General features: G+C 33.6%; 1 protein-coding gene and 1 pseudogene across 1 annotated transcript in view; both read left to right on the top strand.

Annotated features, from left to right (window-relative positions):
- Rep (Rab escort protein) overlaps positions 1-27830 on the top strand; it is a 115925-nt gene that overhangs the window by 53138 nt on the left and 34957 nt on the right. The window contains exon 6 of the mRNA XM_089089875.1: positions 4340-4562. Coding sequence (XP_088946001.1) covers positions 4340-4562 — 223 coding nt within the window. The remainder of the gene's footprint in view (positions 1-4339; positions 4563-27830) is intronic.
- Positions 24245-25633, top strand: LOC148952425 (putative ATP-dependent RNA helicase DDX17 pseudogene; annotated as a pseudogene).

Genomic DNA, 27830 nt, shown 5'->3' with positions numbered 1-27830 from the left:
TTCTGTCTTTAGAGTTCTTAGCCGAAATATAGTGGTCTAATCTTTTCAGTGTTACAGTTTTCGCCTCTGTTTCTTTCACTCACAGTCCGTTCTAGTTCAAAATGATCACTGAGCACTGACGGTTTCTCTAGAGGATCCTACCCTTCATTTTCACTTTCGTTCACTTTCCAGGAAAAGGGGGCTCATGCCAAATCAAGATTAAACTTGAAGCCTAATTATGGTTGTAACTTTCAAAATCGACAAGTTCTGTTTCTGCTCGCCAGGAAGGAAAAGAAACTGTTTTGCATGATCAGTCAAAAGAATCAGTCTTACGACTGAGAATATTACTGTGAAGTCTGCTTGTGCTAATAATCTGAACGTTACAGGGTAGAATTCGAAATTTCTTGGGGGTCTGAGCCCCTCCCCCCGTACTCTACGCCTATGTTCACAAGGAACCGTTTTTCAAAGAACTTACTGGTCACCTTGCTTTTTTTTCTTTCTTTTTTTTTTGCAAGATGTCTCACGCGGAAACCCTCAATTTTTGCCAAGAAACACAGCTATTTAAACTCAGGGGTATTTGTCAAAAATAATTTTCAATTCTGTAATCTCTTTGGCTTTTGATGGGCTCAAGTTAGATTGACAGGCGAAATTAAAAAAAAGTTCTGGAACTTAAAATTTTTCAGATGTCTTATTGTGATCTTTTTTCTCATTTTGAAACGAATGGGATTTGCAACGGCTCACCCAAAATGTTTCAACGGTGAACTGCCATGATTGAAGATGCTACTGCAAAATACAACAAAAAACCAATAACCGCAATACAAGCCCTCAATTTCTGTGGGGAAACATAGCTGTATAAAACCAAGGGCTTTGTCAAAAAAGTATTTTTATTTATAATCATTGTGGCTGATGTACTCAAATTAGATTGACAGGCGAAAAAAAAAGTTCTGGAACTTAAATTTTTCAGATGTCTTATAATGTCTTATAATATAGGGAATAATCTTTTTCCCTATTTTGAAACGAATGCGATTTGCAACGGCTCACCCACCAGGGCTTCCACTTCTAGGGAGATTACCCTATTCTAGGGAGAAATCACTTCTTTTAGGGACACTTATTTTGAATCTAGGGACAAAGGGAAATCTGGGGTAAAGTAATGACTTTTAGGGAAATCTGGGGTAAAGTAAGGATTTTAAGGGAACATTTTATTTATTTCAAACAAAAGACTGAAAAATTCTCAAAGATTGCGTATGCTCGGTTTTTAAAAAGGCTTATGCAGAAACACTGGATTACGGTGTTGTAATTACCGAAATTCCAAAAACCTGAACCCTGGAATATTATTTAGGTAGCGTAGCACTTATTTTAATTTTTATGCAATAGCTTTGAGTAGTTTAATCTGCCAACATAAGGGGGCATTGGTTAGACTATGCAGCAATTGGGGGCATGATTTATATTGATAGACTATTCAGGTGGCTAAGATATACACTTACCTTTATAGTCAAAATTATGCCCTCAATCATAGTCCAAAATGCATTTGCATCAGAAATGAACTTTATCCCCTCAGCCTAAAAATCATTAAAATGAATTTGGTGATGAATTTGCTGAAGGTCATACTAACTGAATCAAAAAGTCATTGAAAAAAACTCAAGTACCTAGCCAAAAAATTGTTAAATTTTGTACAAATACAACCAATGTCAGTTTGGAGGCAATAGACCTGTTTCAACACTAATGAAAGCCAAGGTGTCCCACATATTGAACGTGAAATGCTCATGCCATCTTATTCACTTGTGTTCATCCTAGGCATGCTTGTCACTTCCCAAGACACTAGAAGACTTGGCGCGAATTATCTATGCCCACTTTTCCAAAAGCGCTTCCATACGAGATAAGTATGCTGAATTTCAGGAGTTTTTTCAATCCAAAGCACTCTCATTTCTTGCACCAGGATAAACCCGTTAGCTGTTCCTTCAGGCCTGCATAAAGAAATTTATTCAGCATCGGGTTGCTATTACTCAGTAGTTCCTAGAAACCACGTTTGACGACCCAACTGCAACCAATGACCTTATCTTGTCAACATTACAAATCAAGTTGACAAAGCCATAACCTGAATTCATGGACTACTCTCTTGGCCTCTCCAACGAATTCAAGTTTTTCACTCCCTAAAGGCAAGTGTCAGCAAACTTGTGAATGATGTAGCGTCTAACTTCATGAAACTGGACTATATTTGCAGTGTTGCTTTGTTTACTGAACTGGATCCTTAGCTTTCAAGTGAGTACCTGCCTTTAAACCATACATATGTGGGAATAGCTGCATCCAATGCAATGCAAGGACTCGTAGATGCTCAAGGGCCAAGTGATAATATTGATCTCTTTTACCAGTCTTGTTGAAAATAATATTTAGTCCTAGTCAAGCACATCCAAGACCCTTATAAGACGCTTTGGTTGAAACAAGGAATGCAAGAAATTTGAAACCAAAATCTCTAAGGCCACTGTTTTTGAGATTTCTTGTTCTAAGAAAAAAGTGTTGCCTCCAGAAAATGGACGTAGAATGGAGGTCAAAGGCAATGACTGATATAACTAAGCTTCATTTGGGAGGTGCCCAAGTTGGAAACCTGTCAATTGAGCAGTAGTGGATAAAGATATTTAGTTTGGAGACTCACAGCGGAGAAATCGAGTATCTGTAATTGTGGAAGCGCATATCACTGATCTTCTCTTTGTCTTTTAGCAATGTACCAACTGAGCGTTTGTTTAGTCCCCTGAAATTAATCAAAACAGACATCCGAAATAGTATCAAGAATGCCACACTAGTCTCACTTGTTCGAGTCAATTACTGTTTGAAAAACGAAGATAAAACTTTATCAACTGTCAGCATACCTGTCACTGGCTTCAAGACGAAACCTAACGCCAAGTGCGATGAAGTGCTTGAGATTACACTTAATTAAACTTTCTCATGTGTTCTAGGTAGTGAAAAAGATGTTATACATACACACACATACAAATATATATATATATATATATATATATATATATATATATATATATATATATATATATATATATATATATATATATATACCTGAAGTAAAAATAACAATTTGATGCTGCGCTGTGCAGCATCAAATCATGCAATCATGTTGATTGTGTGGAAATGTAAAGCAAATATCCCTTCTTTCTAGGGAGAAAAATAGGGAGAAATCAGACGTAAACATAGGGAATTTAAGGGAAAATTGATATAAAAATAGGGGAAATTGAAATCGAAAAGTGGAAGCACTGTCACCCACCCAAAATGTTTCAACGGTGAACTGCCTTGACTAAAGATGCTACTGCAAAACACAACAAAAAACCCAAAACCAAAATGTAAGCCCTCAATTTATGTGGGTAAACATAACTAAATAAGCTCAGGGGCTTTGTCAAAAAAAAAGTTTTTTATTTATAATCATTGTGGTTGTCGGTCTCAAATTAGATTGACAGGCGAAAATAAAAAAAAATTTATATATATATATATATATATATATATATATATATATATATATATATATATATATTATATATATATATATATATATATATATATATATATATATATATATATATATATATTTTTTAAATATTGCTTAAGGATTGTTCTGGGTACCTGGCTGACTGACCGTATTTCAAACAATAGGCTATACGAAAAATGTGGTTCAATACCGCTTTCTAGGTCTATAATGATAGAAAGGTTGAGGTGGTTAGGGCATGTTGTTCGGATGAAGGATGACAGATTGCCGAAGATTGTTCTTTTCGGCCAACCATCTAGGGCTAAACGGAAAGCAGGTCGTCCCCGTCTGGGTTGGGAGGACGTCATAAAGAAAGATTTAAAGGAAATGGGAACTTCGTGGGCGGGTGTAAAAGGAGGCTTTGAATAGATTGGGGTGGAGGAGGAGCGTGCGTAGCTGTGTTGGCCTCAGGCGGCTTGGTGCTGCGATGAGTTGTTAGTAGTAGTAGTATATATATATATATATATATATATATATATATATATATATATATATATATATATATATATATATATATACATATATATACATATATATATATATATACATATATATATATATATATATATATATATATATATATATATATATATATATATATATATATATATATATATATATATATATATATATATATATATATATATATATATATATATATATATATATATATATATATATATATATATATATATATATATATATATATATATATATATATATATATATATATATATATATATGCATATATAAAAGTTTTATATATATAAAACTTTTCTATTGTATTTTCTATTCTGAGCCTCAAATTAGGTTGACAGTTAAATGTGATTTTAGAATTTGCTGATAAAAGTTTTCTGGATTATCTCAAATACAAGAAGTTGACTCCCAGATTGATTCATTATGCAACGTCGGCCATTACTCAAACAAATGAAAAAACTCCGTTTAAAGAAGGCGTGGAGCGAGTTCAAAAGTTTTTTAAAAGCCTTGGACGGTTTGGTAATAGTCCATATTTGTGGACACAGTATGGCACTGGTGAAATTCCCCAAGCGTTCTGCAGGTTAGTTTAATTATAATGTATTTTGTCATTTTAACTATAATTTTAGCTATAATTTATATAATTTTTTTTAACGTTCAAAATGTTGTTCAATGTTCAAAATTATTATTTTGTTTCTTATATGAGTTATTCGTATGCATTATTTTCTTTATATCCTTATATATGTTTTTTAAGTTAAATTAGGGTTTATTCATCAACCAAAAAATAACAAAATCCAGAAGCTAAGCTTGTACAGGAGATCACTACCCCTAAAAACAACAAAAAAGAACTATCATATAAAAATCACTAATAAGCGACTATACCACCCCTATTCATTAACAACTCATCAATATCTGTTTAAACGAGCAACTGTGTATGTATTTGTGTATATTCATAAAAATTTTATAAATTTATTCTTGAAAATGGCTCCATATATATATATTTTTTTTTAAATTGGCACCCTGTAATTTTCTGGCCTGAAAAAAAAAAACGATCTAGATAGTTCACTACTTTGAGAAAATTTCTTGATAGTCTCAATTTTGGCGAAAAAAAATCATATGAGTGACGTGAAATGAGTGATGAGAGAGCATAAATTACAGCATTTCCCACCGGAGTTGTTGTATTGGTTTTAGTATCTATGACGCATGCAAAATTACAAAAGATGACAAATGACTCCGAACAGCCGGGGAAAAAGACATGGAATAAGAAACTGCAAAAGTCGCATTGAATTGTAAACGGAAATGTGACTTAAAACTAAAGATCTATTAAACTTGCATATTTCCTTGCGCCGCGAGGAATTGAACATAGTTAAATAGATATATCAAAATATACTATGCGCTGTCAGGTTGTCCATCTATCGTACATGCAATTTCTCAGAAACGGTATAGAGTAACAAATTTGAACTTTTAGGGAATGTTTGGGGAGAGGAGGGCCAATGGGCTCAAAATTCTAGGGTGGGAAAAATAATAGGGCTGAATTGAAAGACACTATTTTCATCCAGGTTATCAAAATACGTCATCTGCAATGTCTTGCAGATAATTTCGAAATCAACGGCTTAGTGGACATGAGAAGTGGTTATTGGACCCCGGAGTGACTGGTTCTTACTGTAAAATATTCTATTTTTTTTTGCTGATCTGCTTTAAAATAACAGATCTAGATAGTTCACGACTTTGAGAAAATTTGTTGATAGTCTCAATTTTGGCTAAAAAATTAATATGAGTGACGTGGAATGAGTGATGAGAGAGCTTAAATTACAGCATTTCCCACCGGAGTTGTTGTATTGTTTTTAGTATCTATGCGGCATGCAAAATTACAAAAGATGACAAATGACTCCGAACAGCCGAAGAAAAAGACATGGCACAAGAAACTGCAAAAGTCGCATTGAATTGTAAACGGAAATGTGACTTAAAACTAAAGATCTATTAAACTTGCATATTTCCTTGCGCCGCGAGGAATTGAACATAGTTAAATAGATATATCAAAATATACTATGCGCTGTCAGGTTGTCCATCTATCGTACATGCAATTTCTCAGAAACGGTATAGAGTAACAAATTTGAACTTTTAGGGAATGTTTGGGGAGAGAAGGGCCAATGGGCTCAAAATTCTAGGGTGGGAAAAATAATAGGGCTGAATTGAAAGACACTATTTTCATCCAGGTTATCAAAATACGTCATCTGCAATGTCTTGCAGATAATTTCGAAATCAACGGCTTAGTGGACATGAGAAGTGGTTATTGGACCCCGGAGTGACTGGTTCTAACTGTAAAATATTCTTTTTTTTTATGCTGATCTGCTTTAAAATAACAGATCATGAAGACGCCTCAATTAAGATTTCAGAGCCAAGAGAACCTATGTCTAGAAAATCTGGTTGATTGACTCTTGACGCTCTATTTTTACTTTTATTTTCAAAACAACAAAAAATACCTTTTTTAACAAATGAGCTGAAAATAATTTTATTTAAATGAACAAGCACATATAACACATAATATGATAAGATTCTTATAAAAGAGCGACCGATCAATGTTCATCTATATTAAAGGTTGTAACAGGATGGGGGTCAGGATGGCTTCAGCCCTATACAAGGCCAAAACTTGTGCAGATGATCAGCCCATTTAAACAATATTCCTTCCCCCATCCATTCAAAATTTTACTGAAGAACTATTATTAAATTTATTGAATAATTTTGCCCAAAATACAAAAAGCAAGCCAAAATCTTGACTCTTCAAAGAGAAACACACACACACAAAAAAAAAAAACAAAAAACAAACTTGCAAATATTCCTTTTACTAACAATAAAAAAATAGTGTAAATTAAAAACGAACGAAAATTAACTAAAAAAGTATTTTCTAAGAAACTAGTTGTACAAAGAAAATTAAAGAGTTTAATGAAACCAAAAACGAGGATATATATATATATATATATTATGTTTAAGAGGTAATTACTTGGCAAAAAAAAAAAAAAAAAAAAAAAAAAAATGTCGTCCAAATCCACCAATTGAGACAAATGTGCATTTGAACGAGGCTCTCACCTTACACAACCATCCAACTACCTAGGACCAAACAGTATACCCAAACCATCAACCAAATAGAAAAGTCCAAATCCATGCAAAGTTGTCATCAATAAATGTAAGTCGATGTAAAATTACCAGCAAAAGCACCTTAAATCTAGCAAAATATTTCCAAGTAAAACCTTCCATTTAGGGCTCATCAGAAGAATACCACTGGCCTTAACGAGTTTCGAGGCTTTACATTCTTTACCCAGCACGGTGGCGCCTCTACCATAAGATCTATATGGTAACCCTATGTCAGGTCAAACCTATGAAATACATGCATACTAGTCAAGCTAATAAAAATTACATACAAAAAGTGTTTCAATGTTTCCATAATCAAATCCCAGAAGTCACTGAAAGAGACCATTCTGGAACCAATGAAGACATTTCCAGATGTATCTTTTATTGGTATCTGGAACCAATTACCAATTTAAAGATCCTCAAGCTTGTTTGAAACCCCTAGAAACTCAACCTGCGAGATATTATATTAAAATATCATTCAGTATTTCTTTATAATTTTTTGTATATTTACTTAAGAGTTCATGATACATGAAACTAAATTTTTTGAATTGCCAACTAATTTTTTTGGCAGAAAAACCTCTTAAGATAAGTTTTTCGCTCAGCTTTTTACATCTAATTTTAAAATCTGCGTAATTACTGCATATTTTTGCATACCTAAATAATTGGGAATAATAAGCCGAATAAGTAATATTTGAATGTATATTACTTTCAAGATATGGAAAATTAATTACTTCAAAATTAAAATCATCCGTTTTATTATATAATTTAAAAACTAATTTATTATTATTTGAAATATTAATATTTAAATCTAAGAAATGGTCGGAGTGTCCCATCCCATAGCTAGGCTCAAGAATTAACTCTTGTGGATAAATATTTTTTGAAATCTCAATAAACTCTGCACAATTTATTACCAAGAGATCGTCCAGATATCTTTTATTATTTGAAAGGTTATATTTTACGTTGTTTGGGCTATTTTTATTTATCATATATTCATATTCTAATTCACTTAAAAACAGGTGTGCTATGAATGGACTTGCATTCCCACCCATAGGAATACCTACAGTTTGTTTATATAAAGTCCCACTAAATCTTATAAATGTATTAAATAGAACAAATTCCAATAAATCGCATATCATATCCAAGCTATAACATCTTGAATTAATAGTGCTTCTAACGAAATTCGTCCATCGGGCTTTTTTATTAAAAGTATCAATTTTCAAAAATCCGATATTAGACAAAAGAAAAGATTTATTTATCACCGTTTTAAATTTTTCTAATACTAAATTTAGTGACAAATTTGTATAAAAAGTATTAAAATAAAATGAATCGACTCTTTTAGCTGAAACATTCACCAAAGAATCTATCACTTGTAACGAGTTATTAACACTCCAATATGGGTTAAAGTTAGAAAATTTTTTAATTCCAGAGCAATATTATTTAAATTTATTTCTAATTTCTCCTAAACTTAAAGATAGATCAGTAGCCGCAATTTTGGTTGGACACCTTGATGCCCCAGCAATAAAACGTGGTTTTGGTGGATTTTTGTGAAATTTTATCGTCCAATATAAGAAAGGAAACTGTTTTTCATTATCATTTATTTTAATATTGAAATTTTTCAAAATTCTTTCTTCTATATTTTCAATTAAACTGTTCTCCTCCATATGGGCCTTTTCGTATGTATTTGTTGTTTGTAACTCTTTCGATAAAATATCACAATAGAGTTTCTGACAAATTATGGCAAAAGTATTGCTAGCTTTATAAACTGGTACAATTATAAATTCATTCTGTAAATTAGAAATTGCTTGTTTCATATTGGCATTATAAAATATTGATTTTTTCAAAGAATCTGTAGGATTATTTCTATACACTTTATTTCTTACACTAGTCAAAATAAAATTTATCAAATACTGAAATCTATCTTTAGTAATTTTCTACTTCTTGCACCAATTATAAATAAATAAGTTTAAATCTTTCTTTAATCACCTAAGAATATCTGTTGGCCTCATGTGGTAAGAAAGAAGGAATTTAGCCCCCATTTTCGTTATCTTTTGAAGATCACGATTCTTTATAATGGACAAATCCCCCGTTACAATATGCTAAAGAGTTTGATCCACATACAGTAAAAATTGATCAAAATTACAAACCGGTTTCCAATTACTCCCCTGTCCAGTTTTTTAAGTATTGAATTATAGTTAAAAATCCTTTGACCAATTGTTTTTGAAAATTTATATGTTAAAATTGGACTACCATTATACACCAAATTACTTGGAAGGGCATTCTTTACTCTCCGCTGGTTTAAGATTCTTGACAAATTAATATCTTCTATTTGTTTAGAACAAAAACTAATAGACAAATATAATCTATTATCCTTATTTACAATTTTTTCAGATTTAGTATATTTTGAGATAAATTTTGATTTAGCTAAAATACAAACTGCATCATAAATTAATTTATTTTTTGAGTTACATGTTGCACTATTTTTTGCAATCCAGAAAACTTTTATTAAATTATTCTTTGATAACTTATTTAAAGATTGTATTAAACTAGTCATTCCATTATTCTCAAATATGTGACCTAAATCGATTAAAAATGCACTTAAATCTAAATAATTCTTTTTATTATTTTTCCTATGTCCTCTTGATCGGTTTTTACGTTTAGTGGGGCAATTAAAAGAAGGGTGCTCAGTTAGCCCATTGATACAATTAGCCACTACATTTGACATGTCTCCGTATTTCGCAACTCGATCATTTAGCCCAAAAGGATACGCAGTACCCAGAGCATGGATCCAATACTCTTCTTGTCTGCGTAATTTATTATTTTTTTCCTCTTTAGTAAAGTTTTCTAGGTCCAGATTTTCTAAAATTGTAATAGTTAGATTAGATACCGAGCAAGTACCATTATTACAATGTTGAACTAGATAATTATTAGTTTTTTCCTTTGTAATTGTAGTTTTATGTCCCGAAAATCTCATATATATTGTTAATTGTTTCCCCCACATACTGTAATTGACAATTTTTACATTCTATTAAATATATAATATTTTTTTTTTTACAATTTACCTTTCAATTTAATAAACATTGAAACTTTTTATTATATAAATTGATTTTAAAATATTTTCGTGGGATTATGTGATATTTAAAAATAAAACAACGACCATTACACTTACTAATATTCGGCAGACCCCTTTGAATATAATCCTTACCAATATTATTCAATATAAAATACGAAATCAAATAAAGCCAAAACGACAAACAATAGAAAAATCCAAGACATCTCCAAAAGACAAGCCAAAAGTCCACAAGTAAAAAGGTTACTCTAACTAATCATACAAAAAAAAAAAAAAAAAAAAAAAAAAAAAAAAAAAAAAAAAACACTACCCTAAATAGAACATTTGCTTATGCAACCCTTTTAAAATAAGTGATAAATTCGCCAAATAATCATCAATTTCAGGTAAAACCTGGACCAGGGTTAAGGTCCGTCGGAGAGGAATTTTTATGATTCCTCCACCAGCACTAGATCCAACCTGGATTCATATTATGTTTAAGAGGTAATTACTTGGCAAAAAAAAAAAAAAAAACAAAAAAACTGTCGTCCTAATACAGCAATTGAGACAAATTTGCACTTGAACGAGGCTTTAACCTTACACAACCAACCAACAACCTAGGACCAAACAGTATACCCAAACCATCAACCAAAAAGAAAAGTCCAAATCCATGCAAAGTTGTCATCAATAAATGTAAGTCGATGTAAAATTACCAGCAAAAGCACCTTTAATCTAGCAAAATATTTCCAAGTAAAACCTTCCATTTAGGGCTCATCAGAAGAATACCACCGGCCTTAACGGGTTTTGAGGCTTTACATTCTTTACCCAGCACGGTGGCGCCTCTACCATAAGATCTATATGGTAACCCTATGTCAGGTCAAACCTATGAAATACATGCATACTAGTCAAGCTAATACAAATTACATACAAAAAGTGTTTCAATGTTTCCATAATCAAATCCCAGAGGTCACTGAAAGAGACCATTCTGGAACCAATGAAGACATTTCCAGATGTATCTTTTATTGGTATCTGGAACCAATTACCAATTTAAAGATCCTCAAGCTTGTTTGAAACCCCTAGAAACTCAACCTGCGAGAAATTATATTAAAATATCATTCAGTATTTCTTTATAATTTTTTGTACATTTACTTAAGAGTTCATGATACATGAAACTAAATTTTTTGAATTGCCAACTAATTTTTTTGGCAGAAAAACCTCTTAAGATAAGTTTTTCGCTCAGCTTTTTACATCTAATTTTAAAATCTGCGTAATTACTGCATATTTTTGCATACCTAAATAATTGGGAATAATAAGCCGAATAAGTAATATTTGAATGTATATTACTTTCAAGATATGGAAAATTAATTACTTCAAAATTAAAATCATCCGTTTTATTATATAATTTAAAAACTAATTTATTATTATTTGAAATATTAATATTTAAATCTAAGAAATGGTCGGAGTGTCCCATCCCATAGCTAGGCTCAAGAATTAACTCTTGTGGATAAATATTTTTTGAAATCTCAATAAACTCTGCACAATTTATTACCAAGAGATCGTCCAGATATCTTTTATTATTTGAAAGGTTATATTTTACGTTGTTTGGGCTATTTTTATTTATCATATATTAATATTCTAATTGACTTAAAAACAGGTCTGCTATGAATGGACTTGCATTCCCACCCATAGGAATACCTACAGTTTGCTTATATAAAGTCCCACTAAATCTTATAAATGTATTAAATAGAACAAATTCCAATAAATCGCATACCATATCCAAGCTATAACATCTTGAATTAATAGTGCTTCTAACGAAATTCGTCCATCGGTCTTTTTTATTAAAATTATAAATTTTAAAAAATCCTATATTATAAAAAATAAAAGATTTATTTATCACCTTTTTAAATTTTTCGAATACTAAATTTAGTGACAAATTTTTATACAAAGTAGTAAAATCAAATGAATCGACTCTTTTAGCTGAAATCAGTCACTAAAGAATCTATCACTTGTAACGAGTTATTAACACTCCAATATGGGTTAAAGTTAGAAAATTTTTTAATTCCAGAGCAATATGCTTTAAATTTATTTTTAATTTCTCCTAAAATTAAAGATAGATCAGTAGCCGCAATTCTGGTTGGACACCTTGCTGCCCCAGCAATAAAACGTGGTTTTGGTTGATTTTTGTGAAATTTTATCGTCCAATATAAGAAAGGAAACTGTTTTTCATTATCATTTATTTTGATATTGAAATTTTTCAATATTCTGTCTTCTATATTTTCAATTAAACTCTTCTCCTCTATATGGGTCTTTTCGTATGTATTTGTTGTTTGTAACTCTCTTGATAAAATATCACAATAGAGTTTTTGACAAATTATGGCAAAATTATTGCTAGCTTTATCAACTGGTACAATTATAAATTCATTCTGTAAATTAGCAATTGCTTGTTTCATATTGTCATTATAAAATATTGATTTTTTCAAAGAATCTGTAGGATTAATTCTATACATGCTATTTCTTACACTAGTCAAAATCAAATTTATCCAATTCTGAAATCTATCTTTAGTAATTTTCTCCTTCTTGCACCAATTATCAATAAATACATTTAAATCATTCTTTAATCCCCTAAGGCCAGCAGAATATCTTCTGGCCTTATGTGGTAAGAAAGACGGAACTTAGCCCCCATTTTCATTATCTTTTGAAGATCACGATGCTTTATAATGGACAAATCTCCCGTTACAATATGCTTATAAGTTTGATCCACATACGGTAAAAATTGCTCACAATTACAAACCGGTTTCCAATTACTCCCCCGTCCAGTTTTTTAAGTATTGAATTATAGTTAAAAATTATTTGACCATTTGTTTATGAAAATTGATGTGTTAAAATTCGACTACCAGTATGTACCAAAGAAAACGAAAGGAAATTCTTTACTTTTTGCTTGCTTAAAAGTTCAGGCGAGTCAATACCTTATATTTGCTTATACAAAAAATCAATTTACAAATATAATCTATTATCCTTGTTTAAAATATTTTCATTTTTATTGTATTTTGAGATAAATTTTTATTTATATAAAATACAAACTACATCATAAATTAATTTATTTTTTTATTTACATTTTGTAATATTTTTTTCATTCAATATAACTTTTATTAAATTATTCCTCTATAACTTTATTAAAGATTTTAATAAAATAGTCAGTACCATAGAATCAAATGAATTAAATATCTTTAATAAAATTTAATTCAAGTATCAGTAATTATGTTTATTATTTATCCTATGTAATTTTGATCTGTGTTTAAGTTTAATGTGTCACTTAAAAGAATGGTTGTCCGTTAACCCATTGATACAATTAGCAACTACATTTGACATGTCTCTGTATTTCGCAACTCGATCATTTAGCCCAGAAGGATACGCAGTACCCAGAGCATGGATCCAATACTCTTCTTGTCTGTGTAATTTATAATTTTTTTCCTCTTTAGTAAATTTTTCTAGGTCCAGATTTTCTAAAATTGTAATAGTTACATTAGATACCGAGCAAGTACCATTATTACAATGTTGAACTAGATAAATATTAGTTTTTTAATTGGTAATTGTAGTTTTATGTCCCGAAAATCTCTTATATATATTGTTAATTGTTTCACCCACATACTGTAATTGAAAATTTTTACATTCTAGTAAATAGATAATATTATTTTTTTTGCAATTTTCCTGTCCATTTCATAAACATTTAAACTTTTTATTATATAAAGTGCTTTTAACATAATTTCGAGGTATGAAGTTATCTTGACAAATAAAACAACGACCATTACACTTACTAATATTCGGCAAACCCCTTCGAATATAATCCTTTTCAATATTATTCAATATAAAATACGAAATCAAATACAGCCAAAACGACAAACAATAGAAAAATCCAAAACATCTCCAAAAGCCAAGCCAACAGTCCACAAGTAATAAGGTTACTCTAACTAATCATACAAAAAAAAAAAAAAAAAAAAAAAAAAAAAAAAAAAAAAAAACTAAATAGAACATTTGCTTATGCTACGCTTTTAAAATAAGTGATACATTCGCCAAATAATCATCAATTTCAGGTAAAACCTGGACCAGGGTTAAGGTCCGTCGGGGAGGAATTTTTGATGATTCCTCCACCAGCACTAGATCCAACCTGGATTCATATTATGTTTAAGAGGTAATTACTTGGCAAAAAAAAAAAAAACAAAAAAAAAACTGTCGTCCTAATATATATATATATATATATATATATATATATATATATATATATATTATATATATATATATATATATATATATATATATATATATATATATATATATATATATATATATATATATATATATATATATATATATATATATATATATATATATATATATATATATATATATATATATATATATATATATATATATATATATATATATATATATATATATATATATATATAAAAATATATATATATATATAAAAATATATATATATATATATAAACACATCCACATCCAATCAAAATTTTGAGATAACCATTTTGTTCAACGTGGTTGAAAGTTCTGGAAATTAGGTCTTTGAGGATGACAACCCCCCTCCCCACAGCCCTCAGAGCAAGGGTTGTAAGTTATGCCCTGAGGGTACCTATGGTTCATATAGAAAGCGATGTTGTAGAAACTTCAAAAAGGGCTCATTCGATTGGAAATTGAAGGGGCTAGTGCCCTTTTAATAGTCGAAAGTGATTGAAGGCAACTAACCCTCCTCTCACGCCCACCATTTTCCAAAAGACATCCAATCAAAATTTTGCGAGATCCGTTTGGTTTAATATAGCTGAAACTTCTGGAAATTAGGTCTTTTAGGATGAATACCCCATCAGAGCCCACAGTGCAAGGGTTGCAAGTTATGCTCTGGGGGCATATAAGGCTTATATAGAAAGTTGTTGTAGAAATTTCAAAAAGGGCTCATTTGATTGGAAATCGAAATTGCCTTTTATAATAGTCGAAAGTGAGTGGAGTGTAATTAACCCCCTCTCACGCCCGCCATTTCCCCCCAAAAAATCAATTAAAGTGCAGAGATAGCCATTTTGTTCAACGTAGTTGAAAGTTCTGGAAATTATGTATTTAAGGATGACAAACCCCCCAGAGCCCCCAGGGCAAAGGTTGTAAGTTATGTCCTGGGGGCATATAAGGTTTTTGTAGATAGAGCTGTCGTAAAAACTTCAAAAGGGGCTACGATACTTCGTATCGAAGCAGTTGTCGTTGGAACTTCGAAAAGGGCTCATTCGATTGAAAATAGAAAGGGCTGATGCCCTTTTTAATAGTCGAAAGTGATTGGAGGGCAACTAATCCCCCAACAACGCCCACCCTCCCATTTGCCTATTATGTTTAAAAGCTAAATGTTGCCTTAAGATTAAATCAAAATGCACTGTGTTAATGCTAATTCCCAATAAGGCATCTCAGCAGTATCATAAGAACAACCGAGGGTATTATGTTCAAACTTTTGGAGCTGCTTCTGCTCTTAAAATTTAACCAAATCAAAATAGCGTAAGTGTATACAAGCTATCAAAGAAAGTAAACAGATTTTTTTTGGCGAATGGTATCGAGTTTTCCATTTCAGGTCAACTAGAGTAGGTATGAAACTAAATTAAACACTACTTTATGTGTTCAGATTTTTAAAAGGGTGTATGTTGTTAAATATTGCTGAAAGTTTTTCTCCAGCATACAAATAGCAGGCCAAACTATAGTCTTAAAAAAAACGAAAAGATTTAAAGTATTATTTTCTTTTTCTCTGAAAAGACTGTGTCAATATAAAAGGAACAGAAATTAATTAAACAAATTTTTTCCACAGAATAAGTTTTTGAGGGTTTTTGGAAATTGAAATGGCTAGTGCCCTTTTTAATAATCGAAAGTGATTGGAAGGCAACTAACACCCCTTCCACGCCCACCATTTCCCCAAACACATCCAATAAAAATCTTGAGATAGCCATTTTGTTCCACACAGTTTAAGTTCAGGAAATTATACCTCTGAGCAGGACACTCCCCCCGCAGTTTTCAGGGCAAGGGTTATAAGTAATGTCATGGGGGCATATAAGGTTTTTATTGACATCTCTGTTGTGGAGAATTGAAAAAGGGCGTCTTTGATTTAGCGTTGTAAGGACCTGTGTTTTGTATGATAGTCTCGAAGGTAGCGGGAAGATTGCAAACCCCCCTCTCACTCCGCTCATTTCCCCAGATACAACCAATAGACAGTTTTAGACTTCCATTTTGTTCAACGTACTTGATAGTTTTGGAAATTAGGTCTGTAAGGATGACAACCCCTCCCCCCCCCCCCACAGCCCTTAGGACAAGGGTTGTAAGTTATGCCCTGGGGGCATATAAGGTTCTTATAGAAAGCGATGTTGTAGAAACTTCAAAAAGGGCTCATTCAATTGGAAACTGAAAGGACTAGTGCCCTTTTTAATAGTCGAAAGTGATTGAAGGCAACTAACCCCCTCTCACGCCCACCTTTTTCCCAAACACATCCAATCAAAATTTTGAGATATCCATTTTGTTCAACGTAGATGAAAGTTCTGGAAATTAGGTCTTTCAGGATGATAACCCCCTCAGAGCCCTCAGTGCAAGGGTTGTAAGTTATGCCCTGGGGGCATATAAGGCTTATATAGAAAGTTGTTGTAGAAGTTTCAAAAAGGGGTCATTTGATTGGAAAATGAAATTGCCCTTTTTAATTGTCGAAAGTGAAGGGAAAGTAATTAACCCCCTTCTCACGCCCACCATTTCCCCAAAAACATTTCCTCAAAACCCCTTTGCCTTTCTAAGGTCAGAACATAATTTGCACTTTACTGAAAAAAATTCAAATGAATATACATTGTCAGTTTAATATACATAAATTAATATTTAGTAATCAAAATGTTAATATTATTTGATTTATTAAAGTTATAAAAGTAAAAACAATTATTTTTTTTTCAGGAAAGTGTAAATTATGTTCTGGCCTTGGGAAGGCATAAGAGTTTTTAGGCCAGCTTATGTTAATTTCTGCTCGTTTTGAGTTTGACTCGGTTATTTATTGTAAATTCTGTTCGTTTTGGGTTTCATTTATTTATCGATGCTGATTTGTGGTAGTTTCACGCTTGGTAAATTATTTGATTTCATTTTTGCTCATTTTTTGTTTAATGGAGTTCTTTACTTTTATTTGAAAAACTTATTTTGTGGAAATTTTTTTTTAATTAATTTAAAACAAAATCAATGTTTTTTACAGAGAACTGCATTTTCATATACTAGATAATGAATGTCGTCATAGTGTTATTAGAACTATGACGTGAATAGAAAAACACTACATTATGATGTTATTTCAGATGACGTCACTAAATAATATCATTACGTTATGACATCATGATTCTTATATAAGTGAGCATCTTTATTAAGATCCATAATAGTTATAGAAATTTGCACTCAAGTTATTTAAATCGAAGACAAGCAGGTGGCACGACAGAATGCTTATCTCGCCATCATATTATTCAAAATGACAGGTTTGAAGAATCTCGAAACTCCAATGGAACTTTTTACAAGCCTACACGAGAACAGGATACTGGTCGCTCAGAAGCACGCGAAAAAAAAAAACAATAATCTTAGCAGCAAGTTTGCCAGTGATTCTAACCAATACAGTATAAGACGAGATGGTAATCCCAAGCAATACTTTCGTCGTAATCATGAACACAACAGCAAGTTCGAAGGGTCTAAAAATTCAAGTGGTACTTTTTCGAACCAAGGACGTGATGGCACTTACCAACGACAGCCGTTACAAAAAAATTTCTATAATCCCCATCCTACTGTCGTAAAAAGATCCAAAAAAGAAGTAGACAGCTATCGTGATTCTAAAGAAATTCTAGTTGAAGGAGTAGATGTCCCTCATCCACTCCTTCCTCAATCCACAGGCATTCCTCAAGGTGCGGAAAACTTGAGCAAAGCAAGCAAAAGTACCATCCATGCGGATAAAAATACTGAGTGGGATTTCAGTGATAGTGAGAGCGATCGGGATGTTATCGATACCTTAGTTAAGGAAATGGTGAAGCCTTTGATCGAAAGGCTTAGAAATAAAAATTACAGGATATACTGTAATTCTATTTTATATATCCTACTTCATACCACCCATGAATTTGTGGAGTCCTTGCTCCACAAATTCAAAACACTTCACAAGGTGCAAACAAAGATGCAAACAGAGGTGCAAACATGTAAGGAAAGTTTTGAAGATTTCGGTGATTATATGGATTCACTTTTGGAGGATATGGTTACTCCTCTCGTTAAACTAAAAAATAAAAAAGGCAGGATTTCTATTGACAGTTATTGAACAATCTAAGTAAAAGAAACAAGGACCCCAGGAATGGTGAGGGCAATAAAAAAACAAACGTATGAAAATAGACGAGAAAGGACCCCTTTGGCTTATTGCAATGCGAGTGATAGATATGTCAGGGGAGAACAAAGAGGCACTTACAGGAGAGCCCATCAACAATATCGAAAAGAACCCAGTTACTATGTTCATCAGCCACGTTATGAGCAAGAAGGATATAGCTACCGCAGCCGCAACAATAATTATAGTCAAAATGCAAAAACGCCAGAAAATCCTAGAAGGGACAAGAGATATAGGTACAGGTCTCCTATTTGCAGCCCTAGGAGGACTTATTATCAAAAGTGGTCTCCTCCGCGTCATACATATAAGGAGCAAAGCAGAAGAGGAGAGCATATGAATGCCTTTGAGAATAAGCCCATATATAAAAGAAGAGACTATGACGAAAATCGTCGGGAAGAAAAATTAAGCAATACATATTATTATCGAGGTGAACCAAAAATGAAAAAGAGGAAAATACGAAGCTGACGAGAAAAAAGCTGATCACAGAAAGTGATCAGACAGTGAAAATAAATAGCCATGAGCCTGTACGGTTACACATAGCCATGAGCCTGGGAGTGTACGGTTACACACGTAATGCTTGAATTTCAGATGCCTGGTAATGTGGAAAAGCATATGGATTTGCTGCAACTGCTCTTAGGTTTAATGGAGCAATCAATACGAATAAGATTATCTAATATTTAGGTCAATAGATGTGGTTTCATAAGACGGCTCATGTGCATTCAACATCAATTGTTGAATCAACCTCCAGTTAAACAGTTGTTAATTGCTTTAGTTTTTAGGTTTCACTTTGGAAATCTCAATTCTTTTAATTCTTTTCTTTTATTAAAAATGCTTGCTTAAGAATCAGTGAATGAATAATAGAAAATCACAGTAAATAGCGAATTAATCAATTGAGAAAAGATAATAAATATTTTACTTATAATGATTGAATGAAATGATCTCTGACTGATTATATGACTGAAAGAAAAATGAATGACTGAATCAAACAGTTCGTGGTAATGAACTGTAAGTAAGGAGCGACCCGGTTCAATGGTAACCGAAACTCTAAAAAACGGAATTTTGATACCAATAGATACATCAAAAGAATCAAATTTTAATTCTGATTTCAAATATATGAGTTTCATCAAGTTTAGTTTTACCCATCAAAAGTTACTCACCTGAGAAAATTTGGCTGATTTTAGAAAAAAGAGGGAAAGACCCCCTACAAAAATATAGAAACTTAATGAAAATCACACCATCATATTCAGCGTATAAGAGAACCCTACTGTAGAAGTTTCAAGCACCTATCTACAAAAATGTGGAATTTTGCATTTTTTGCCAGAAGAAAGATCACGGATGCGCGTTTTTTTTTCTTTTCCCCAGGGGCTCATTGGAATGGAAATTAAAAGTTCTAGTGCCCTTTTTAAGTGACCAAAAAAATGGAGGGCAACTAGACCCCCTCCCACAATCATTTTTTCCCCAAAGTCACCCGATCAAAATTTTGAGATACCCATTTTGTTCAGCATGTTCGAAAATATGATAACTATGTCTTTTAGGATGACTTAATCCCCCGAAGTCCCCGGGGCGAGGGCTGAAAGTTATGAACTTTACCCAATGTTAACATATAGTATTGGTTATTGGGAAGTATACAGACGTTTTCAGGGGGATCTTTTCTGGTAAGGGGGGGGGCGGGTCGGGGGTTATATGAGAGGATCTTCCTATGAAGGAAGTTTTCATGGGGGAAGGGACTTTGCTATGAAGGGGGCGCCGGATTTCCCATCATTAGTAAAGAAAAAGATCAGAAATTAAATAAATAAAAAAAGTTTTTCAACTGAAAGTAAGGAGCAACATCAAAACTTAAAACAAACAGAAAATATTCTGACAAGGTATTGACTAGGGGGAATCCCCCTAATATACGTATTAAAAATCTATGAATATAGAAGTTCGTTACGTAAGTTAATTCGTAAGTTACGCATATTTATTACTAATAAAAACGTTCGTAAATAAAATTAAACAAGTTTCGAGAAAGCCATTTAACCAAATGAAAGTAAAATTAATATGCAAATTTTGTTTCACTTATTCATGTACGGTGAGCCAATATCAAAACCTGCATTAATTCAAAAACGTTCAAAAATTAAATAAATAAAAAACAAGTTTTTTTAACAGAAAGTAAGGAACGACGTTAAAACTTAAAACAAACAGAAATTATTCCGCATATGGAAGGGGCTGTCCCCTCTTCAACGCCTCGGTCTTTACGCTGAAGTTTGACTTTCTCACAACTCTTCTTTTTTACCAATAAAAAACTTTAGCGTAAAGAGCGAGGCGTTGAGGAGGGGACAGCCCCTTTCATATACGGAATAATCTCTATTCGTTTTAAGTTTTAACGTCATTCCTTACTTTCAGTTAAAAAAAACTTGTTTTTTATTTATTTAATATGTTTAAGTGACATCAGTTCTTAACTGTTTTATGCTCAAAAGCCCCGTTCTCAACAAAATTAGTCAGGTATAATCGCACTTAGTTAACCAATACGAGGTTTAATATAAAATACCTCTGATAAAGTGAGCGAAACTTTTTCACCTTTGCAATGCCTATAGACCCATTACTGTGTTGAATCTTTTTGTCAATTAAATAAAAAAAAGAAGATTTTTCTAACTGAAAGTAAGGAGCGGTATTAAAACTTGAAACGAACAGAAATTACTCCGTATATGAAGGGGCTGTCCCCTCCGCAACGCCTCGATCTTTGCGCTAAAGTTTTTTATTGTTTTAAAAAATAGAATTTGAGAAAAAGAGTCCAACTTTAGTGTAAAGAGCGAGGCGCTGAGGAGGGGACAGCCCCTTTCATATACGGAATAATTTCTGTCCGTTTTAAGTTTTAATGTCGCTCCTCACTTTCAGTTAAAAAAAACTTGTTTTTTGTATTTAATTTTTGAAAGTTTTTGAATTAATGCAGGTTTTGATTTTGGCTCACCTTACATGAAAAATTAAAATGAAATTTGCATATTTCTTTTGCTTTTTTTGGCTAAATGGCTTTTTAGCCAAAAAAAGGGGGCTCATTAGATTGGTAATCAGAAGTTCTAGAGCCCTTTTTACTATTCAAAGTGACCAGAGGGGGGATACCACCCCCCCCAACACCTCGTATTTTCCCGAAATGCATCTGGTAGAAATTTTGAGACGGCTATTTGTTGTCGAAGAAACTTCGAAAAAAGTTCATTCGATTGGAAATTGAAAGAGCAAGTGCCCGTTTTAAAAATCGAAATTTATTGGAGGGCAACTAACCCCCCTCCCACGCCCACGATTTCCCCAAACACATTGAATAAAAAATTTTGAGATAGCCATTTTGTTCAACGTAATTGAAAGGTCTTGAAATTATGTTTTTGAGGATGACAACCCCCCATAGCCTTCAGGGAAGGGGTTGTAAGTTCTGCACTAGGGGCATATAAGGTATATTAGAAAGGGTGATCCTATAACCTCTGGTGGGGGCAAATTAGATTGGTAATCAGAATCTCTAGTGCTCTATTTAAAATTCAGAGGGATCTGAGGGTGGATACCCCTACTCTCAGACCTCGTATTTTCCAAAATGCATCTGATTTTAATTTTAATATGGCCATTTGTTGTCCTAGAAACTTCAAAAACAGCTCATTCGATTTGAAACTGAAAGGGCCAGTGCCCAACGTAATTGAAAGGTCCAGAAATTTTGTCTTTGAGGATTTACCCCCCCCCCCCCCCCCCTCACAGCCCTCTGGGCAAGAGTTGTAAGTTATGCCCTGGGGGCATATAAGGTATATATAGAAAGGGCGATCATATAAACTTTGGAGGGGGCTCATTGGATTCGTAATTAGAAGTTCTAGTGCCCTTTTTAAGACTCAGGTTGATTGGAGGGTGGATACCCCCCCCCCACACACACACCACATATTTTCCTGGAATGTATCTAATAAAAATTTTGAAATTGCCATTTGTTGTCGAAAAAACTTCGAAAACAGCTCATTCGATCGAAAATTGAAAGCGTCAGTGCCCTTTTTAATAGTTGAAAGTGATTGGAGGGCAACTGACCCCCTCCCTCGCCCACTCTTTCACCAAATACATCCCATCAAAATTTTTAGATAGCCTTTTTGTTCAACATGATTGAAAGAACCGGGAATCATTTCTTTAAGGATAACCCCATCCCCCTCCACAGTCCTCAGTACAAGGTAAGTTATGCCCTGGGGGCATATAAAGTATATATAGAAAGGGTGATCGTACAAACTTTGGAGGGGACTGGTTGGATTGGTAATCAGAAGTTCTAGTTCCCTTTTTAAGATTTAGTGACCGGAGGGTGGAATAACCCCCCCCCATCCCACCCCCAAACCTCGCATTTTACCGTAATACATCTGACAGAAATTTTGAGATGGCCATTTGTTGTCCAGAAACTTCGAGAAAGCTCATTTGATTGAAAATTGAAAGGGCTAGTGCCATTTTTATTGGTCAAAAGTGATTGGAGGGAAACAGCCCCCCCCCCGACGCCCATCAGTTCCCAAAACATATCTATTCCAAATTTTGAGATAGCCATTTTTTCAGTGTAGTTGAAAGGTCTGGAAATTATGTCTTTGACGACCCCCCAAACCTTCTCAAGATCAAAACATAATTTGCACTTTACTGAAAAAAAAAATGGCTGTGGATTGCCAGTTTAGTATACGTATACTCATATATATTCCTTAAATTTTTAATAATTTTTAATTTATTAAAGTTAAAAACAGTTAAAAATTTTAAAAAGTATTTTGTTTATTTAAATCATACAGTCAAACTCAAAACGAGCAAAGATAACATGAATAGGGCTAACATCCCCCATGCCTTCTCAAGACCAGAACATAATTTACACTTTACTGAAAACAAAATAAATTTAAAATGTTTTCACTTTGATTTTACTTGTTTAAAATATTTCTATTAGATATATGGTGGAGGAAGTCCTCCCCCTTGCACTCCTATTACAGCGCGAGTGTCTGTTGTCCTTTTTAAGAGTAACAAGAGATTGAAGGGCAGGCAGTCCTTTCCTCAAGTCCATTCATTTTCTAAACGCATCCAGTCAAAATTTTGAGACAGCCAGTTTCGGTTCAGCAACTATGTCTTTAGGGATATTAGGCATGTCAACCACCCACAATTATGCAATTGGCCCATTATCCTTTAAAACTAAATGTTGCTTTATAATAAATCAAAAGTCTTTGTATTAAATGGTTGCCAATAAGACACCTCAGCAGTATATCAAGAACGACTGGGGGTATTAAGTTGAAACTTTTGGGGTTACTACTATTACTACTTCTACTCATACAATTTAAATAAATAAAAGAGTGTAAGTTTATCTTTATTAAGATCCTTAATAGTTATAGAAACATTCACTCAAGTTATTTAAATCGAAGACAAGCAGGTGGCACGACAGAATGCTTATCTCGCCATCATATTATTCAAAATGGCAGGTTTGAAGAATCTCGAAACTCCAATGGAACTTTTTACAAGCCTACACGAGAACAAGATACTGGTCGCTCAGAAGCACGCGAAAAAAAAAATCAATAATCTTAGCAGCAAGTTTGCCACTGATTCTAACCAATACAGTATAAGACGAGATGGTAATCCCAAGCAATACTTTCGTAGTAATCACGAACACAACAGCAAGTTCGAAGGGTCTAAAAATTCAGGTGGTACTTTTTCGAACCAAGGACGTGATGGCACTTACCAACGACAGCCATTACAAAAGAATTTCTATAATCCCCATCCTACTGTCGTAAAAAGATCCAAAAAAGAAGTAGACAGCGATCGTGATTCTAAAGAAATTCTAGTTGAAGGAGTAGATGTCCCTCATCCAATCATATCTTTCGAAGAATCTGGTTTTCCTGACAATTTAAAATCTCAGTTGACATTACACGGATTACATAGTCCCACTCCAATCCAAGCACAAGGTTGGCCAATTGCCTTATCTCGTAGAAATATGGTAGGGGTTGCATCAACTGGATCAGGTAAAACGCTGGCCTATATACTGCCATCGATCGTCCACATTAAAAACCAGGCAAATCTTAAAAAAGGAGATGGACCAATAGCTTTGATTTTGGCTCCGACTAGAGAATAAGCACAACAGATCAAAGTTGTGGCAGACAAATATGGATCGTCGTCTCGCATAAGAAGCACATGTGTCTTCGGTGGGTCTCCAAAATTGCAGCAAATACGAAATTTGGAACAAGGATCTGAGCTTTGCATTGTTACTCCTGGGAGAATGATTGAATTTTTAGAAACAGGAAAAATAAACCTTAGGCGATGTACTTACATAGTCCTGGACGAAGCAGATAGAATGCTTGATATGGGCTTTGAACCGCAAATCAAGAAAATTTTTCGACAAATTAGCGGTGAAAGTCAAATTCTGATGTGGTCAGCCACTTGGCCGAGGGAAGTTGAACGCCTAGCAAAAGACTTTTTAGGCTCACACATCAAATTAAACGTCGGCCCAAAGGATTTATCCGCCAATCACAATATTCAACAAATTGTGGAAGTGTGCAAAGAACAAGAGAAAAACCTCAAGTTAATTGTACTTTTGAATAAAATCTCCAAAAAGCAGGAAAACAAGACAGTTATCTTCGTAGAAACAAAACAAATGGCTGACAACATAGAAGACAGTATTCGTGGAGATGGGTATTCAGCAAAGGCCATTCATGGTGACAAAGATCAAAGAGAACGAGATTGGACTCTGAAAGACTTCAGAAATAGCTAGATAAATATATTAGTGGCAACAGATGTTGCAGCCCGCGGTCTAGACGTCGACGACATAAAATATGTAATTAACTATGATTACCCTCATAATAGTGAAGATTACATTCACAGAATAGGAAGAACTGGGAGGTCCAACCGGACTGGGGTTGTATACACCTTCTTCACCCCACAGAATGGAAGCAAGGCTAAAGATTTAATAGGGGTTCTCAATGAAGCAAATCAAAAAGTCGACCCAAAATTGTATGAAGTTGCAAAGAACCCAGAAGCCTGGTTCAAATGCCAGAATAGTAGAGGTTATGGAGGAAGAACTGGATTTAGGGGATGTGGCAGCTATGGAAAGCGGAATGTCAGAGAGCGATGGTAAACGGCTATGACTTCTCGAAAGCTCCATTAAGAAAAATAAAATATTACCAGAAACAACAGACGCAGTTTAGCGACATATTATGTGCTATTTTAATTCTTATTTTGACGATTTTGAATGAATGTAGAAAGTTTCACTACAGAAATTTATATTGCTCTGTTTTCCTTAATATTTAGTTTAAAACTTTTTCAGTAAAAATAGAAATTGCCGTATTTCTTTGTTTTCGTCAATTCTGCAGTAAGGTTTAAAGGATGATTCATCTTAAACTGCTGAAAAAGCCCGGCATCATATTATATTAAAAGACGGTCATTGGAATAACAAACCATTGCATACATTGGAATTAGTTAGCTATTTGATTGTTTGAGGTTCGTCTCTTACTATTTCAAAGAAAAAAAACCGTAAGCTTTTTCCTGTTTGTAATCAGGTTATTATTAATGGTTAATGGTTCAGGTTATGTTTAATGGCTCATTTTAAAGGAAATTGCTACATCTAGTGCATTGTGTAATTATATTAATAAACACCACACTTCAAATTCAGCAAATGCCTTTCCAAAAGCTTTTTTTTGTTACTGGTTTTTAGTAAAGAACGAAGTCTAGCCCACTGTAACTGAAATACTAAATTAAAATGCAATTTTCGTCAAAGGCTAATAAATAATCATATGCAAGGTTAGGCAACATGTTCATCTTTTTACAAGATAATATAATACTTTGATGACAAACCGAAATAGTATCGATGTAGCATCATATTTGTTACAGCTATAGCTGCAACTGAGTAAAAGACCAACCACAGACCATGGTAACCAAAATTTAAAAAAAGAAGGAAAAATAGTGCCTAATGAAAACAAAAATGCCAGCTGATCCGGGTTTTTGCGGCAGATAGCAACCTAGAAAGAGATTATAGTAAAGACCGAACTCTACATAAAAGTAAAGAATAAACTCTAAATAATGGTTGCAGCAGTAGCTGCAACCTAGTAGAAAGAAAACCACAGCCCATTAGAGGCAACACTGCAGCGTTGCCTATAGTAAAGGCCATACGGCTCCAATGTTTTATTATTATTATTATTTATTTATTATTTTTTTTCTAGAGGCACATCATGCGGTAGGGGTCATCGTAAAAACTTCTAACGGGGCTCATTCGATTGGAATCGAGGGTTCCAGTGCCCGTTTTAATATTCTAAAATGATTGGAGGACCGCTAGGCCCCCACGCCAATCATTCCCCCAAACACATCCAATCAAAATTTTGAGATAGCCATTTTGTTCAGCGTAGTTGATTTCCAGATAGAAAATATTTTTTGGAGGAGGACACTCCCCCACAACCCTCAAGGCAAGGGTTTTAAGTTATGCCCCGGGGGCATATAAGGTTTTTATTGAATGCATTGTCGTAGAATCGTCAAAAAATGCTCATTCGAATGGAAATTAAAAGGCTAGGGGCCTTTATGGTGGTCGAACGGGATTAGAGGACAACTAGCCCCCCCCCCCCCACATCCATTATTCCCCCAAACACATCCAATCAAAATTTTGAGATAGCCATTTTGTTCAGCATAGTTGATTTCCAGATAGGAAATATATTTTTGAGGAGGATACTCCCCCCAATCCTCGGGGCAGGGTTTTAAGTTATGCCCTGAGGGCATATAAGGTTTTTATAGAAGGCGTTGTCGTAGAAACTTCAAAACAGGCTCATTCGATTGGAAATTAAAGGGCTAGTGCCCTTTTTAATAGTCGAAAGTGATTGGAGTGCAACTACCCCCCCCCCCCCCACGCCCATCATTTCCCCAAACACATCCAATCAAAACTTTGAGATAGCCGTTTTGTTCAGCGTAGTTGATATCCAGATAGAAAATGCATTTTTGAGGAGGATACTCCCCCACAACCCTCAGGGCAAGGGTTTTAAGTTATGCCCTGGGGGCATATAAGGTTTTAAGAAGGCGTTGTCGTAGAAACTTCAAAACAGGCTCATTCGATTGGAAATTAAATGGCTAGTGCCCTTTTTAATACTCGAAAATTGTTGTAGTGTAAGTAGACGCCTCCGCCCCCCCCACGCCCATTATTTCCCCAAACACATCCAATAAAAATTTTCAGATAGCCATTTTGATCAGCATAGTTGATTCCCAGATAGAAAATATTTTTTTGAGGAGGACACCCCCCCATAACCCCCAAGGCAAGGGTCTTAAGTTATGCCCTGGGGGCATATAAGGTTTTT

The sequence above is a fragment of the Artemia sp. Qi Xiang Cuo genome, chromosome 5 (genome assembly GCF_049724085.1).
Source record: "Artemia sp. Qi Xiang Cuo chromosome 5, ASM4972408v1, whole genome shotgun sequence".
Lineage (NCBI taxonomy): Eukaryota > Metazoa > Arthropoda > Branchiopoda > Anostraca > Artemiidae > Artemia > Artemia sp. Qi Xiang Cuo.
The sequence above is the reverse complement of the archived record's forward strand: the minus strand, read 5'-3'. Positions and strand labels throughout refer to the sequence as shown.